Source organism: Kryptolebias marmoratus, linkage group LG13 (assembly GCF_001649575.2).
Source record: "Kryptolebias marmoratus isolate JLee-2015 linkage group LG13, ASM164957v2, whole genome shotgun sequence".
Lineage (NCBI taxonomy): Eukaryota > Metazoa > Chordata > Actinopteri > Cyprinodontiformes > Rivulidae > Kryptolebias > Kryptolebias marmoratus.
Window position 1 is genome coordinate 6,942,748 of NC_051442.1, and position 14,604 is coordinate 6,957,351.

The 14,604-nt window shown below is 37.1% G+C and overlaps 2 protein-coding genes across 5 annotated transcripts in view; one reads left to right on the forward strand and one right to left on the reverse strand.

Annotated features, from left to right (window-relative positions):
* The window catches only part of stk10 (serine/threonine kinase 10), a 34,946-nt gene extending 24,809 nt beyond the window's left edge, over positions 1-10,137 (forward strand). Inside the window, exons 9-20 of the mRNA XM_017421397.3 lie at positions 1,148-1,483; positions 1,576-1,971; positions 4,844-4,968; positions 5,734-5,857; positions 6,031-6,210; positions 6,342-6,434; positions 6,620-6,749; positions 6,874-6,998; positions 7,155-7,343; positions 7,427-7,552; positions 7,701-7,814; positions 8,499-10,137. Coding sequence (XP_017276886.1) covers positions 1,148-1,483; positions 1,576-1,971; positions 4,844-4,968; positions 5,734-5,857; positions 6,031-6,210; positions 6,342-6,434; positions 6,620-6,749; positions 6,874-6,998; positions 7,155-7,343; positions 7,427-7,552; positions 7,701-7,814; positions 8,499-8,639 — 2,079 coding nt within the window. The 3' untranslated portion in view covers positions 8,640-10,137. The remainder of the gene's footprint in view (positions 1-1,147; positions 1,484-1,575; positions 1,972-4,843; positions 4,969-5,733; positions 5,858-6,030; positions 6,211-6,341; positions 6,435-6,619; positions 6,750-6,873; positions 6,999-7,154; positions 7,344-7,426; positions 7,553-7,700; positions 7,815-8,498) is intronic.
* Positions 9,378-14,604, reverse strand: part of sh3pxd2b (SH3 and PX domains 2B) — a 31,878-nt gene continuing 26,651 nt past the window's right edge. For all 4 annotated transcript variants that reach the window (XM_037979212.1, XM_017421392.3, XM_037979213.1 and 1 more), the window contains one exon: positions 9,378-14,525. In XM_037979212.1, the coding sequence (XP_037835140.1) occupies positions 13,002-14,525 (1,524 nt within the window). In that variant the 3' untranslated portion in view covers positions 9,378-13,001. The remainder of the gene's footprint in view (positions 14,526-14,604) is intronic.

The following is a 14,604-nucleotide window of genomic DNA, read 5'->3' on the forward strand; positions in this document are numbered from 1 at the left end:
TAAAAGCACAAGATGTGGGAGCAAGATGGGCATATTTTTAAAATGAAGCATTAGAAATAATGTAAAGGTGCAAGCCTTTTCTACAATATCATTAGTTAGAGAGAATGACCAATTAGTGTTCTCAACGTCTGATGCTGGTTCTTAAAAAATATGGGCAACTGATGACTGATTTATGAAGCCAATTTGTTTGGTTTTGGACCATTAATATAGCCATTAAATATTTATGCACGTTACAATTGAATCATTTTAAAAAGAAAAAAAAAAACCTGAGGCTCGATGCTGGTCAGGACACATTCCTGTTGGTGTTTATTTGAGGTTTGCTATGAATGGAGTTCCAAGCATAAAATTACCCATATTTTCTTCTTGAAAATATTTTTTTTTCTAACCTATTAAAAAGGAAAAAGTTCATAAAAATAAAAAAAGGAAATAAAAATAGGTTCTTACAATTTTCCCAAGTAAATAAAATGATGTTCTTTGTGAAAGTAAAAATGATCTAGTCAGTCCTTACAGTAATTATGTTTGATGCTTATGTTTAATGCATCATCTTTAAAATGTAAAAAGTTGTGACTTTGACTATTTTGGGTTATAGAATATGATGTAATGTTCTAAGTGTACCCAGTTACTCAACCTTTGCAGATAATCTGAAAGTGTGAATTGTTTAATTATTTTATATAATATAAAAATACCAGAATAAATAATGTTGGGTCTTAAACCACACTCTAAATTAGTTATAAAGTCATATATTCTATACCATAAATGCCCTAAGATGGCCATTTTCAATTTAACAATTTATGAAATAGATTGATGCACGCTAAACAGAAAAGAGCATATTCTCTTTACATTTATAGTAACCATTACTAAATGAACATTTTTTTAAACACTGACTCTTAGGACATTCATTAAGATGGCCATCTCAGCCACATTTAAAGTAGCTATCAAGATGATGAGACCAGACTGGCCACATTCCATTCTGACAACGAGTAAGTTACTTCACTGGAGGTGGAAGGCACTACAAACGTCTCCCATTAGTTTTTGGGCCAAAAGCAAAGGTTGAAAACATTAACATTTGGGAGGACACTTAAAGCCTAAAAACATCTAATGTTTTGTCACACAAGAAGTGCATAACAATGCCTCCCTGTTCCTTCAGTCTCCAGACAAGGAGCCATGCCAGAGAAGTCAGACCAGTTTGGAGGGAGACCAGTCTCCGGACATCTCCACCCCCACCACACCCTGCCCACCTTCACCGATACCTTTCCCCAGGAGAGGGGCCACAGAAGAGCAGCAAGACCCAGCCATGGGACTTCCTGTTCCTCAGCCACGCAAGACTCAATTTCAAAGAGATTCGGAGGAGGTGGGGGACAGGCTAATTGATGAGGGTGTTCTTGAGGTGGAGAAATCTGAGAGTGAATCCTCAACTAAGACTTTCAATTCAGACTCGGGCATCGAAGACGGGAAGACCACCCCAACACTGGAGGAGGACAAGGTGCTCTTTAAGATATTTTAAAAGTTATTAATATAGTTTTGAAAGTGTACATTTTTTGAAATGATTATTAATTTTTTCTCTCTTTTTTAAAGTTTGTTGTAGAGACACCAGAGGCTAATGAGGGGTCACGATCTTTCCCTCAAAGTGAGGAGAATGCAAAACATGTTAGCACCATAGATCATTTGCCCGAGGATCAAAGCAGCACTGTGGGCAATGGAGAATCGACATCTCCAAACTCAAGTCATTCTGTCACTCCTGCATCTACTCCGACTCCCTCCTTTGCTGCCACACCAGTGCCTGCAGCCCATCATGGCCCAAATGACACCAAAAGCAAGGGCAGTTTAGAGCGAGCATCGATGGGGGGAAACTTTGGGTCCAACTCGCCTCTTCTGAACGGGAGGAGTAATGACAAACAGCACTCGCAGGCTGGCAGCCTGGCGTCAGAGCTCATGGCAATCAACCCAGAGACCATCTCTGTGTCTGCAAGGGTGAGTCCTCATGGAGCAAACCATGCTGTAGTTAATATACAAGATTGTGTACTATATATGTCATAAGAAAGAACAAATATTGTGAAATGGTTGTTTGTTGTTAGAGACAAGAAAATTTAACTAAAACTACCTCAAATCGGTAACTGCTACAAGCTTTTATGGCAAAATAGGCCAGTTTTCAAGTGTTTAGAACTTAAAAAAGCAGCTTGGTGCATCTGTAGGAAAACCCCACCTCGGAAAAACTCCTTCTCTGCACCCACTGAAGGACTGAAACAGCCTTGTATTGTGTTTTGGGGTGTGGGTGTTGACCGTCTGACACAGAGGATTGCCTGTCTCCTATTAGCTTTACACCACATAGTACACATCAGGAAAAAAAAACAGAGGGATCCAGTTTATGGTGTAATTTACAGCTTGAGTATGGGGATCTAAAATACAGAAATCAATTTATTTTAGCTCAACAATTTGTCCCTGACAGTAATGAGGAATGGAAGACAGAGAAGCCAAATATGTAACATGTTCCATTCATCGGGACCAATGGTGCCCTTTGTGTGGGCACAGTCACTCATTCACTGTTGTGAATAGAAGTTTCTATTCAGCTCATTGTCACTCAGTAGTTTCAGGAAGCAAAGTGACAGACTGTGATTCAAATCCGACTAAGTGCATGAAGTAAAGTCCATTTGTGGCCCTTTTAATTTTTATTAAAACAGCCTGCTTAGCCTTGGAATCTGTCCTACTGGGTTTTGGTTTTGTGAGTGTGTTTTATTCTCATATTTACTGATTTAAAGCATCAGTTTGGAATGGATAGATATTGAAAACCAAGAAATTCATGGACAAGGGAACATTAGTTAACTGATCCTTGGAGAATGATGTCAGTATGTACTTTATGACACAGGAGAAATTTGAGTGCGTTTTTTTTTTTTGTTGTTAATAAAAATGTGTTTGCTGTGGTAGAGGATAAATAATACAACCGAGAAAGGTGCAATAGCAGCATTCAGTAGCTGTCATTTATTACAGGAGTCTCACAGGAGACTGTTTGCTCAGCTGACAGTGGACAGTAGCTGTAACAAAGCACTTTGGCTGTCTGTGTGGAAAAGCTTCTCTCCGATAGTTCGTTTTCCTTTTGCTAGTCCTCACACAGTACTGTAAAATGGATCTCAAACCAACCAACTAGCTCTCTGTCTTTTTGTTTTGCTCTCAAAGAGCTACACACTGTTCAAATTGATTTTTAACAAGTGTTTCAAAGTTTTCTTTGGAGCAGTGGCTACTTTTACTTCACCATGATGTTTCCTGAAAAAAAGAATCTGAGGAAACAAGTGGAGAATAGAAGACAAAAATTTATAAAACTAACTACATTAGACAACAATATGTTGTGTTTTTAAGAAACAAACAAAAAATATACTCATGCAGAGACCTAACACAGGACCCAAGGGATGCTAAAGATGACCATGTGGAGTATCTAGCTATGACCTTTGGTAATCATTTAGTTGCCGTACTTAATGTACTATTTTCTGTCAATTATTTTTGGTATTTATCAGATATCAGACAACAAAAATAAGAATTAACTATGTTTGGTAACAGTCTGCTATGAGAGCCATTTTAAATTTAGTTATTTGCCAAGTTGTTCATGTGTATATGAACAACATTGGTTTGATTCTTCAGTTAGTTGCCTTTTTTATAATTGAATGATTCATAGTATGTTAGGTAGCTCAGCAAACATAAAAAAATCTGCTAGAAATAATCGAATGTAAGGAATAGATCAAAAATTAGTAAAATGCAGACAAGGTTCCAATACATTTTTTTTAAAGAAAGAAAACATGACACAATATTAATCATTACCATTTGAAGACTGCAAGAACAGTGTGTAGTTCCATGAAAGTAGAACTTAAAGAAATATAGGTTGCTTAAGACTTTTAGGTGTTATTGTATGCAAATTATTTATGTGCCCTGGGAAATCTGACAATTAAAGTTGGAGCTAACCAGTGTCTGTTGAGTATTCTATCTTTGACACATGGCAACATACTGTAAGCAACACATGGTCAGTTTGTCATGACAACAGTTTCTGTTAAACCACAAGGTGGGGTCACTTTATGACTCATTAACCTTTCATTGCAAATATAGGATGGCATCTTTAGACTAGTACTCTCACGTTCTTATAATTTTGCATCCAGGTTTGTTTAGTTAAAATCTGAAGCCTAAAATCACAAAGACTAGTTCTTTGGTTCTCTCAGAGAAATATGGGTTTAAGCAAAGGGGGGAAAAAGTTACCTTTAGTAGATGACTTGTTATTTTTAGTTACTTCCTGCAGTGTTGATAGAAATTATTTGCTGCTTGTTAGACAAGAACTTGACCAACAGGAAAATTAATCTGTCAGAGCACATACACCCATAGCAGATTCTTTCCACATGAAAAAAAGAAAGAATTAAAAACTCAGTTGAAGAGATTTTTAAGATGAAGCTGCAGAAAAAATTAGACAAATGATACTTAAAGCTTAACAGGGTCTGACTTGATACAACTTAGGTGTGCTTTCTTTTTAAGTAGTAATACTCACCTTACATTAACATTTTGTTGAGACACACAATATTATATACTTTTAAAACTTACAGACACAAAGTCAGTAATTACATTAAAAGCTAAAGGTTTATCCTAAATTATGTTTCAAGTTTCTTAAGAAGTTGAAAAAGACGAGGCTTTATTTATCTTACATATTTTAGTATATTGCCAGGTATTTAAATCCATTGGCTGAGTTACATTAATAAATGAATAAACTTGTGTGTAGGATGGAAATTGATAGCTGGAAAAATGTATGCATGTACCAAAGGTGCAAGCAAACGCATGTCTGAACCGCAGGACTTTATTCCTCTCTGTCAATCAGGCCTTTTCCAGCAAGACTCTAAAGCGGACAAGGAAGTTTGTTGTTGACGGTGTGGAAGTGAGTGTGACCACCTCCAAGATTATTCGGGATGATGAGAAGAAAGATGAGGAGATGAGATTCCTGAGGTATCTATCCACGTACCTGCTGATATCGAATATATTGTGCACAAATTTAAATATATGAATTAAGCGGTACCCATCTGTCTGTCACCCACACACCTACACACCTACACACACACACACACACACACACACACAGAATGCCACACACACAGTTTGTTGTGAATGCTTTTCAAGTTTCAAAAAAATATTATTTTCTAAATTCTCTTTAAGTAAGGATTGTAAGCAACTCTTAATTTCTGAGCACATGACTGCAGTTTGACAAGCAAGCTGTTGAAAGTTCCTTTTTATTTGTCTTATTTAGGAACACTTCTATGAAATTAGAGAAAAAAACAAATAACTTTTATTGAGGGGGGGGGAGCTCAGTAGACTGCTACACTTCTGGCAAAGGAGTCCTAAACACACCTGCACCATCTAGTGGTGAGCATATAAACTGCATGCATGACTTCAGTAAGTCAGCAGGCATGAACTTGTAAAAACCTACCTGAGAGCCTAAATGTGACCAAATTAGATGCTACTTTGACGTCCTAACTTTACAAAAACACTGCAAAGAAAACACTACATATTACATGTGTGTGTGTATAGAGCACCAACATGCACTGATATTTCCCCTAAAACCTTTTTCACAAATAAAAGATCCCTGTTCAATGTCTTGACACCTAAACGTATCAGTATGAACTTTAAGATAAATGATTATCGGTAGATTTGCTTCTTGGAAATGTTGACGCACATAGGTGAATGTCTTGAAACGTGTTTTGTGTGCGTGTTTAGACGGCAGGAGCTGCGTGAGCTCCGTTTGCTGCAGAAGGAAGAGCAACGGAATCAGGCTGATCTGCATGCCAAACTGGAATCACAGAAAGAACAAATGCAAAAACGCTTCGACCAGGAAATAAATGTGAGTTGGTATAAGAAATTTGTTGAGGTTACTTTGGAGCCTGTAGTTTGAATTTCTTACCCATATGAGTTTCTCAACCACATATTTTACAACACATAGGTCTTTCAGAGTTTCGTTTTCTAAATTTGATTCTAAGGTTTTTGATGCTATTTTTTCCTGTGGGTGTGTCTTAGGCCAAAAAGAAGCAGTATGACACAGAGCTAGAGACCATGGAGAAGAATCATAAGCAAACTATTGAGAAAATGGAGGCAGACCACAATGTTAAACTCAAGGAAGAGACAAAGCGCATCAAAGCAGAGCAGGAGAGAGACTACCACAAGTTCCTGGAACAGTTAAAACAGAAGAAGAAAGAGGTATATTTGAAACTGTGTGTAATAAGCCATGCGTTTTTTACTCTTGACGTTGTCAGTAAATGGTGACGAACTGCAGAGCATGAAAAGATATAAAAAGTTCTCACCTGAAATATGTATTTTTTTCTTTTAAGATGAAACATTCAATTGATAAGATGCCTCGAAATCAGCGGAAAGAGACCTTGAAACAGAAGATGTCTTCTTTCCAAGAAGACAAAACAAAACAGGTTTGTTGACTGATCAATGTGCATTTGGGCTCATGGTCTTTTTAAACCAACTTCCCCTAAATCTGCCCAGCATATTCCATTCTGCAGTTTTAGGGCCCCTCAACACAAAACTCCTGTCTATATATTTACTTGTTTGACTTCCACCTACTCTCTCTATTCTCATCTTCTTCTTTGTTGTGCTTCAGGAGGAGAAATTTTTAGCAGCTCAGAAGGAGTACCTGAACGAAACGCTGAAGACGATGATCGCAAACAACAAGAGGGATATTGCAGAAATGGAGAGGGAATGCCTCAATAGGAAGCAAGAATTTATCAGAGGTACAGTATCTGCATATCACTAAACTACTGTCTTGACACTCTAGCTTTTTTGTTGCCAGCCTGACCCTTTTTTGTGTGGCAATATATGAGATTATTCACATTTTGCATTTGGGTAACTGATTAGCTCGTGAGGCTGCGTCATGGAGCATGGAGGAGAACCAACTTTATGAGAAGCACCAGTTAATAAAGCAGCAGATGAAGGATCAGTACTTCCTCCAGAGGCATTTACTTCTGAAAAAACACGAGAAGGTAAACTGGAGCTCCCTGCACTCATCTTTCAAAGGCAATTGTGTATGATGTAAATCATAATACCAACTGGTAAAATCAAGTGTGATTCACAGGAATTCTCTTTGGCTGTGTTTGCCAGGCACAGGTTAATTTCTTCTGTTTTCTGTGCTTCTACAGGAGACCGAACAGATGCAGCGCTACAATCAGCGAATGATTGAGATCCTGAAATCACGGCAGCAGCAGGAGAAGAACCGACTGCCCAAGATTCAGCGCAACGAGGCAAAAACACGTATGGCCATGTTCAAGAAGAGCCTCCGCATCAACTCAACAGGCAGCTCTTCAGAGGACAGAAAGAGGATCAAAGAGGTTGGATGAATGTTTTTTTTTTTCCCTATAATTTGACATTAGGTTTATTTATTTAGTAACTCACTCCTTGTGTGGCTCTTCAGTTCTCTCAGCAGGAGGAAAAACGACAAAAGGCCGAAAGGCAGTATCAGCAGCAAAAACATGAAAACCAGATGAGAGAGCTGATTGGACAATGTGACAGTAACATCAGAGAGCTGCAGCAGCTGCAGGTGAGTGACGGTCAAAGCTCTTCTGTTTGGCATGTTACTGTGGATATTCTGGAATGTGCCTTGAGACCTTTTGGTCGAAATAGAAGGCATGCTGTTGTAGAAATAGCCTGCTGTTGTCAACACTTTTTTTTTTTCTTTTGTCCTTCAGAATGAAAAGTGCCACATGCTGCTTGAGAATGAGACGCAGAGGCTCAAGCAACTGGACGAGAAACATAACCAGCTGATGAAGGAGTGGAAGGATGAGCTGAGGATCAGAAAGACGGTGCGTGCTTGACGTCTTTAACTTTTCATGCCAAAACAAACTTTGTATATAAAAACACTCCCAGTGCTTATGTGCAGGTACATAAATGATGAGTATAACTGAGAATACAGATAAATACTGGCTTACTATTTGGCTAGAAACTGATCATTACTGCCTTCTATATCTATTGTACTGTAACTGCTTATTAATGGGTTTTTAAGTGTTTACAGTCCAATAAATAACTGCACAATAACTACTTATTATTTATTTATAAGAATCTAAAGCTTAATTTGGCTTTTTGTAAACTGTCATGAAAAGCCTCAATAAAAAAAAATGTATTAGCTTGCCTCTATTAAGTAAAAAAACTCATTGATAAACTTGAGCATAACAAGACTAGACTTTAAGCTCTGCATCAACTTCAATGTTTCTTTCAAATTAGCTTTTTTATCAAACAAAATTGTTTATCCAAAATACTATGGTAACAATATAGGCTGTAGTCAAACTTGGATCATAGTGGTGTCAGATAAATGTTAGTAACAAGACTGTCTTTTAAGTTCATATAGAATATTGCACAAAAATAAACACTGTCCCTTTTTATGCTGCATGCAGAAACTGATTTCCATTCAACCATCTTTTGACTGTAGTATACATGCATAACCAAACTCAGTGAAATAACAGTAAACATTTTTGTCTCCACTGCTCCAGGCTATTGAATATGAGCTTGATGTGAAGAAAAAAGACCAGGAGGCTTTCTTCAGGATGAGTGAGAGCTGTGATTATTCAGACCCCAGCTCTACCCAGAGACTCTCCAAGTTTGTGCCTTACTTTGACTCCTCGACCATTTAAGCACAAATGCTACGATGCACAAAATTTTCTACCCACAGCACATACACACACGCACACGTACAGGTGTGTGTGTTCTAGATGCCTGCTGCCTGTTTTTTTGTTTTTTTTTTTCTTTTTAATGGCAGAACACCTGTGCTTCAGTTGGATTTCTACATTTTTAGTGAATATTTGTTTTAATTCTTGTTTTTAACTTGTTTGAAGGCTTCTCTTTAAAATAACTACACAATAAGATTGCTGAATTTCTGCGCCCATACAGCTTCTTAATGCATTTTTTTTTTTTTTCCTGCTCAAACTTGCTTATTGCTCCCGAGGTAAACATGACAATGACAGGATGCAGTCATGTTTGGATGAGCAGACAATGCCAAATTATGTTTCAGTGTGTATTTAGGAAAAAAAATACACATTATACTTAGAATAATTGCACAGCCAGGAAATTTTAGCACAAGTGCTGGTAAGCAAGCAATTAAGCTCTTTTTGTTTACTCCAAACACGATTTGCTGACTCCCCTCATTCTGCTCTGTTTGGTTTGACTCAGTTTATCCATCAGCTGCATGTTACATAGCTGCCAACTATTTATTTTTAATGGTATGAAACATTGAGAATGACGCTGTAAGTTTTAATTATATATATTTTTCCTTTGTCTTACACCCATAGTATGAAGGATGGGCTTTATTTTTTTATGTTATTGTTACTTTTCAGATGAGGGATGAGGTTTCTTTTCTTTTTTTCCAATGATTATTTTGCATTATTGTCTTATTAACAAGGGAAGATTCTGTTATGTGGATGTTTCTTTCTTTTTTTACTGTATAATCAGTCACACTGGATGGGAACTGACAAAGCCAAAGTGTAATACTGTTCATGTTGTACGAGTGATTTAAAATTATTATGTCAAGTGCAGTAAATGAACTGCCTGTTAACCAAAGTGCAATATTATGTCTCTGCTAGGCTTAGAGGTTTATTTTTCTTAAATTTTGCTTTCCTTTGCACTGAGAGAGATAATGGTCTAAAAATATAATTAAATAATTTTAAAAATGTGACCTTTAACAAAGAATACTTTAAACATAACTTAAAAGTCTTCCAAACTAATTGTGATATTTTTTTCTCCTTAATTTTACATTTGGAACAAACCTATACATTTTTTTAAAAGGTGTGCAACTATTGAGTCTGCTGTAAGATACATCTCAATGTTTAATCCTTAACAGAAACTTGTTCCCCTGTCAAATGAGAGAAGTAGAGAGTTGAGAGCAGTTTGGCCTGAAGACTTGCATCAACTCAGGTACAGCCTGATCACTCACTTTCTCTCTGAGAAGTATTTAATTAAAATAAGGAACATTTCTTTTTTTTTTTTTGTTGTCATGTTTAAAGGCTTTACCTATGTCTTCCTCGGTGCCTCAGTTTACATAATAATATATGTGTGGAGGGGATGTGAGTATGAATGAGTTCGTACCAGAAGGAACCACTGATGTAAATAACTTCAATAAAATGCAATTTTTTCTAATTACTGGATTGTTTTTTTTTCCTCCCTTTTTAAACATGTTAGAAAAGACTTTTGGGCTATTCTTAAATAAAATAAAAATAATTAGAAAACATGATGCAGACAGAAGTAAACCAATCAAATACTTAAAACTATTTGGTATTCTCATCCTGATGTAAAGGACCCAGCCAGAGAAAAGCAAGATCTTTAAGAAAACTGACAGGCATTTTATTTTTGCTTTTATTGCCCCTTGCTTTTTAGAGATACATTTTTGAAATACTCCACAGGATTAACCATAGAAGAATAAATAATCTACTTGCTGTAGATAGAATAACAACCTCAATTTGGAGAAATAGTTTAATTTTGGTGACCTGGTGAGTTAGCAGCAATCCACTTTGATCTCAGCCCTGCTCAAACTTGCTAATGTCTTAAAATGGCTGTAATCTAAAAAAAGAAATACATTATAGGGGTTCATGAGAACCCCTCAAAATTGCATTACATGGTTATTTACATCAAATTAAAGTGTGAATAGCAGCAGCAGATAAACTTTCTCCAAACTGAGGTTGTTCCAAACACTATCTACAACAGGGAAGAAATTCATTGATCCAAACCATTCCACAGACTTAAAAAGAAACTGATTTATTAATTGAAAACTAGAAGTTTGTCAGAACAAACAAAAACAGTTGCAAATTAAGACGAGTATCTTAAAAGAAAAATCTTTTTTTATTGACTAAGCAAAAGCACACTCAGTGTAATCCAAAGTACATGGCAAAAAAGTAAAAACCATTACAATACTGAAATGACTAGTTGGTATGTTTCTTCTTGCAGTGTACCATACCCTCTTGCTTTTTGCCACAAAATACATTTGAACAAAAAAAGTCTGTGTATTTTCCCCCCACTAAGTTACATACTGTCATCTCTGTCTAAAATATGGTTTAAAAGTGGTGAAAGATAGCAACTAGAAGCAGAACAGGGTCAACGTTACAGCTTTTAGCCTTGTCAAGGTTTTTCATTTGTATAAGCAAATTTAAAGCTTCTAGATTAAAAGAAAAAGCAACCAGTTGCTTGACAAAATGTTTTTAAGTGATCTACTTTTCACTTCATGCCACAGATAAAATCCTTGATAACTACAATAAGAACCTAATCTCAGTGAATTAACCAATCAAATGTTTTATTCCAAATCCAAACCATTCAGTACTTGAAAGGAAAAAAAAAATTACTGGATGGACCAAAGACAACAGTTAAGATATGACTCATTACTGTACAATAAAAATAATCTGCTATACTGACTATGCTTGAGACCAGTCAAGCATTGATGTAAAATATTTTTATATAATGATCATCACTTTGTAAATTGAGCACCAAACCTCTGTTAACAAGCATTTGCACACTTACAATACTGTAAATCATTGTACGGATCAACGTAAATCTTCAATTTTCATATTCAGAGTGCTCCTGTGATTCACATTTCACAAATCCCATTTCCAGAGATGAAATGACCTGTTTGTGTTAAAACTACTTCAACTCAACGCTTCTTCACTGACTTAGTTTAGATTGTTTTTTAGTCTCATCTTTACAAAGTGAGGACTGATTTGAATATGTTGTCACAATGAAGTAAACAAGTTCTATGGCAAATAAAATGGATGGTAAATAATAAAATGCATTGCTGCATTTCCCCCTCCTTTTAGGGTGTGCAAACATTTCTTACCTCACCTGAACTGACTGAAAGTGCACATCCGGTAAGAATCACTGCTATCATCACTGATTATAGTCAATAAGGAAAAACACTGATTGCAGAAAACTCAAATGCAGCTTTCTAAAGTAGCAGACTGCATTAATACAAAGCAAATATATATCTTAAAGTTAAATTTTATGGTAAGTGAAAGCCCACATGAAGTCAATAAATATCCTCAATAAGTTCATATGCAGCTTTTACAGGATTTAGAATTATTTTTCCTACTGCTTTGAAGAGAATAGCAATATTTGAACATCTAAACCTGCAATAGGATAAGTCTTGATGTGAAGATGATTGCAATGACTTAGTCTACAGCTGCATACAGTTTAATATGCACTTTGCATATATTTTGAGGCACCATAATATAAAAGGCATAGATACATTGACTGCAGTTCTAGTGTCTGGCCTGAGAAATAGCAAAATGGACACTGGCTGTGACTGACATATAGCCACAAAAGCAAGTAAGATTCCTTACAGTTTCTAAATAAAAAAACCTAAAGTATGTAAATAAATTTTTTTTAAAAAATGTAACATTATTGCTGGTTCAGTTGGTTGGTAAAACACTTAAACAGAAAAAAAAACCCATAAAAAAACTTTAAAAAAGTAAAAAAGAAAAAAAGATACCTATAAATAAACTTTTGGTGTATTCCATTTGTACTCTTGAGTTTCAAGTCATAAAATTCAACTGTAACACCTTCTAAAGTCATAAACCTGACTAGGAAGTTCAGAGGTTCCAGACTTCAAAATCCAATATGGTTGTCACATACACAAAAAGTGTTGATAGCAGGATAAATAAACTGTTTGTCTACACTTCTTGCCAGTTTGTTTTACATTTATCAGTCACTAACATCATACTGTACAACCTCTGTTAGTAAACACATTACTGCAGTGTTTGAAAGCATAAAATGCTGAAAATGACATTGTTTGGTACTTGTATTGCAAATTGTAGTTAGTCTGATAACTCACAATAATCAGCAAATTCTACTGATTTTCTAACTTCCAACAGAAACAACATTTGGGTGTGATATCATTCCCAGATCCAACTTTAGAGGTAAATGGAACACAACATATATAATAAGAAACTAGTTTTTTTTTGTTTATTTGTTTGACTACATTTTTCCCATATGAATTTATTTTAGAGCATTTATACAACTTAAGGTTTTTTGCTCAGGTAGTTCGAAGGGATCCAGGCCTCAACTTCTTCTCCTACGTTTTTACAGAACCACCAACCACTGCTGTTTTTTTCAAGAACCTCAAACACTGTACCCACCTTGAAGCTGGATGTTTGATCATCCCCTTCAAAGTCTGCCACAGCTAGATAGAGCTCATCCTTACTTGAATCCTTGAGTAAAGGTGGAAGCTTGTCTTTTGGTGGTCCAGGCTTCAGCTGGGGCTTGGGAGGAATTGGGGCTTTATTCACCGTGGACTCCTCTTTCTCTTTGCTTGAAGGTGGCTGAATAAACCCTTTAGGTTTTGGGGGAGGAGGTCGGCTAAGCTGTGGAGGTCCAGGCTTGGGGATTTCCTGGGAGGAAGATTTGGGTTCGGTTGGGCTTGACGGATCTGTTTTCTTTGGAGGAGGTGGTCTTTTTGGGGCCATGGCAGGAGGTCTCTGAGGTGGTTCTTTGTGGGGAGGTACAGCTGGTTTTGCAGGGGGTGATGATCTTTCCTGGCTGAAACCATTTGTGTGTTTTGGGGGTAGTTTTGGCTCGTTGGAGTGTTTACCATTAATAATAGAAGGAATATGGGTAGGTGAGGAGCTAGGGGACACACTTGGGTGAGAATTATTTCCTGCTGTTGAAATATCATTTTGAGGGTTTACCTCAGCTGATGCAGAACTCGGATCTGTAGGTTTGGATGGCCTTAACTTGCTTCTCAGGTTGCTAATGTCCACTTTGTTGTCATCTGCTGGTGGATCTGGTTTGGCAGCTGGAATAGGTTTAGGTCTTACCACTGGCTTGGCCTTTATAAATGCTGGAGGGGAAGCAGATTCTGGTTTGTCTTCTTGACATTCTGCTTTAGGTTTTGGTGGATGCTTCGGTACAGGTTTCAGATTAAACTTCTTCACCTCTTTGGCAGAAATCTTGTGGCCACATTCAAGACCCATTTCATTCCGAAGGGGAAGAGCTTTGTTCTTATCATCTTTCTTGATCTCTGGTGGTTTGTCTGGTTTGAAGGGGGATGTCTTGGGTCCAACAATAGGCATGATGACCCCTGGTGCTGGAGGTTTTGGAGGCAAAATCTTGGAATGATCAGATTTTGGTTTCTCTGCCACCTCCAACTCAAAACTCTTGTTGATAGACTCCCTTCGAGGTGGAAGAGCTGGTTTCTCCTCAGCCGGAGGGGCTGCTGGGGCTGGTGGCAATGGCCCAGAGAAGGCAGAGATCCCCTTGGTGGCACTGGACTTCCAGTCTCTAAGCTTAGGGCGGGCACAGGACTCAGGGGCTGTAATTGGTTCGTCTGGTAAAGGTTTGGACCACATGTCATCTGTTCCTGAAGCATTCGAAGAATCACCATCCTCCAATCTCAACTTTTCCATCTCATTGGGCAACGGAGCCAGGAAATTGGGTCGCAACGCGTTACTGGTCTTCTTGTATTTATCAATAAAAGTGGCAGGTGCCCAGCCCTCTTTGTCATCTATTTGGATATACCACCAACCACTTGCATTCTTCTCAATCACCTATTAGGGAGAATAGTAAAAAATACAAATATTTGGACTTTTGAAACTGATATAAATAATGCAAATACTTTCATAATAT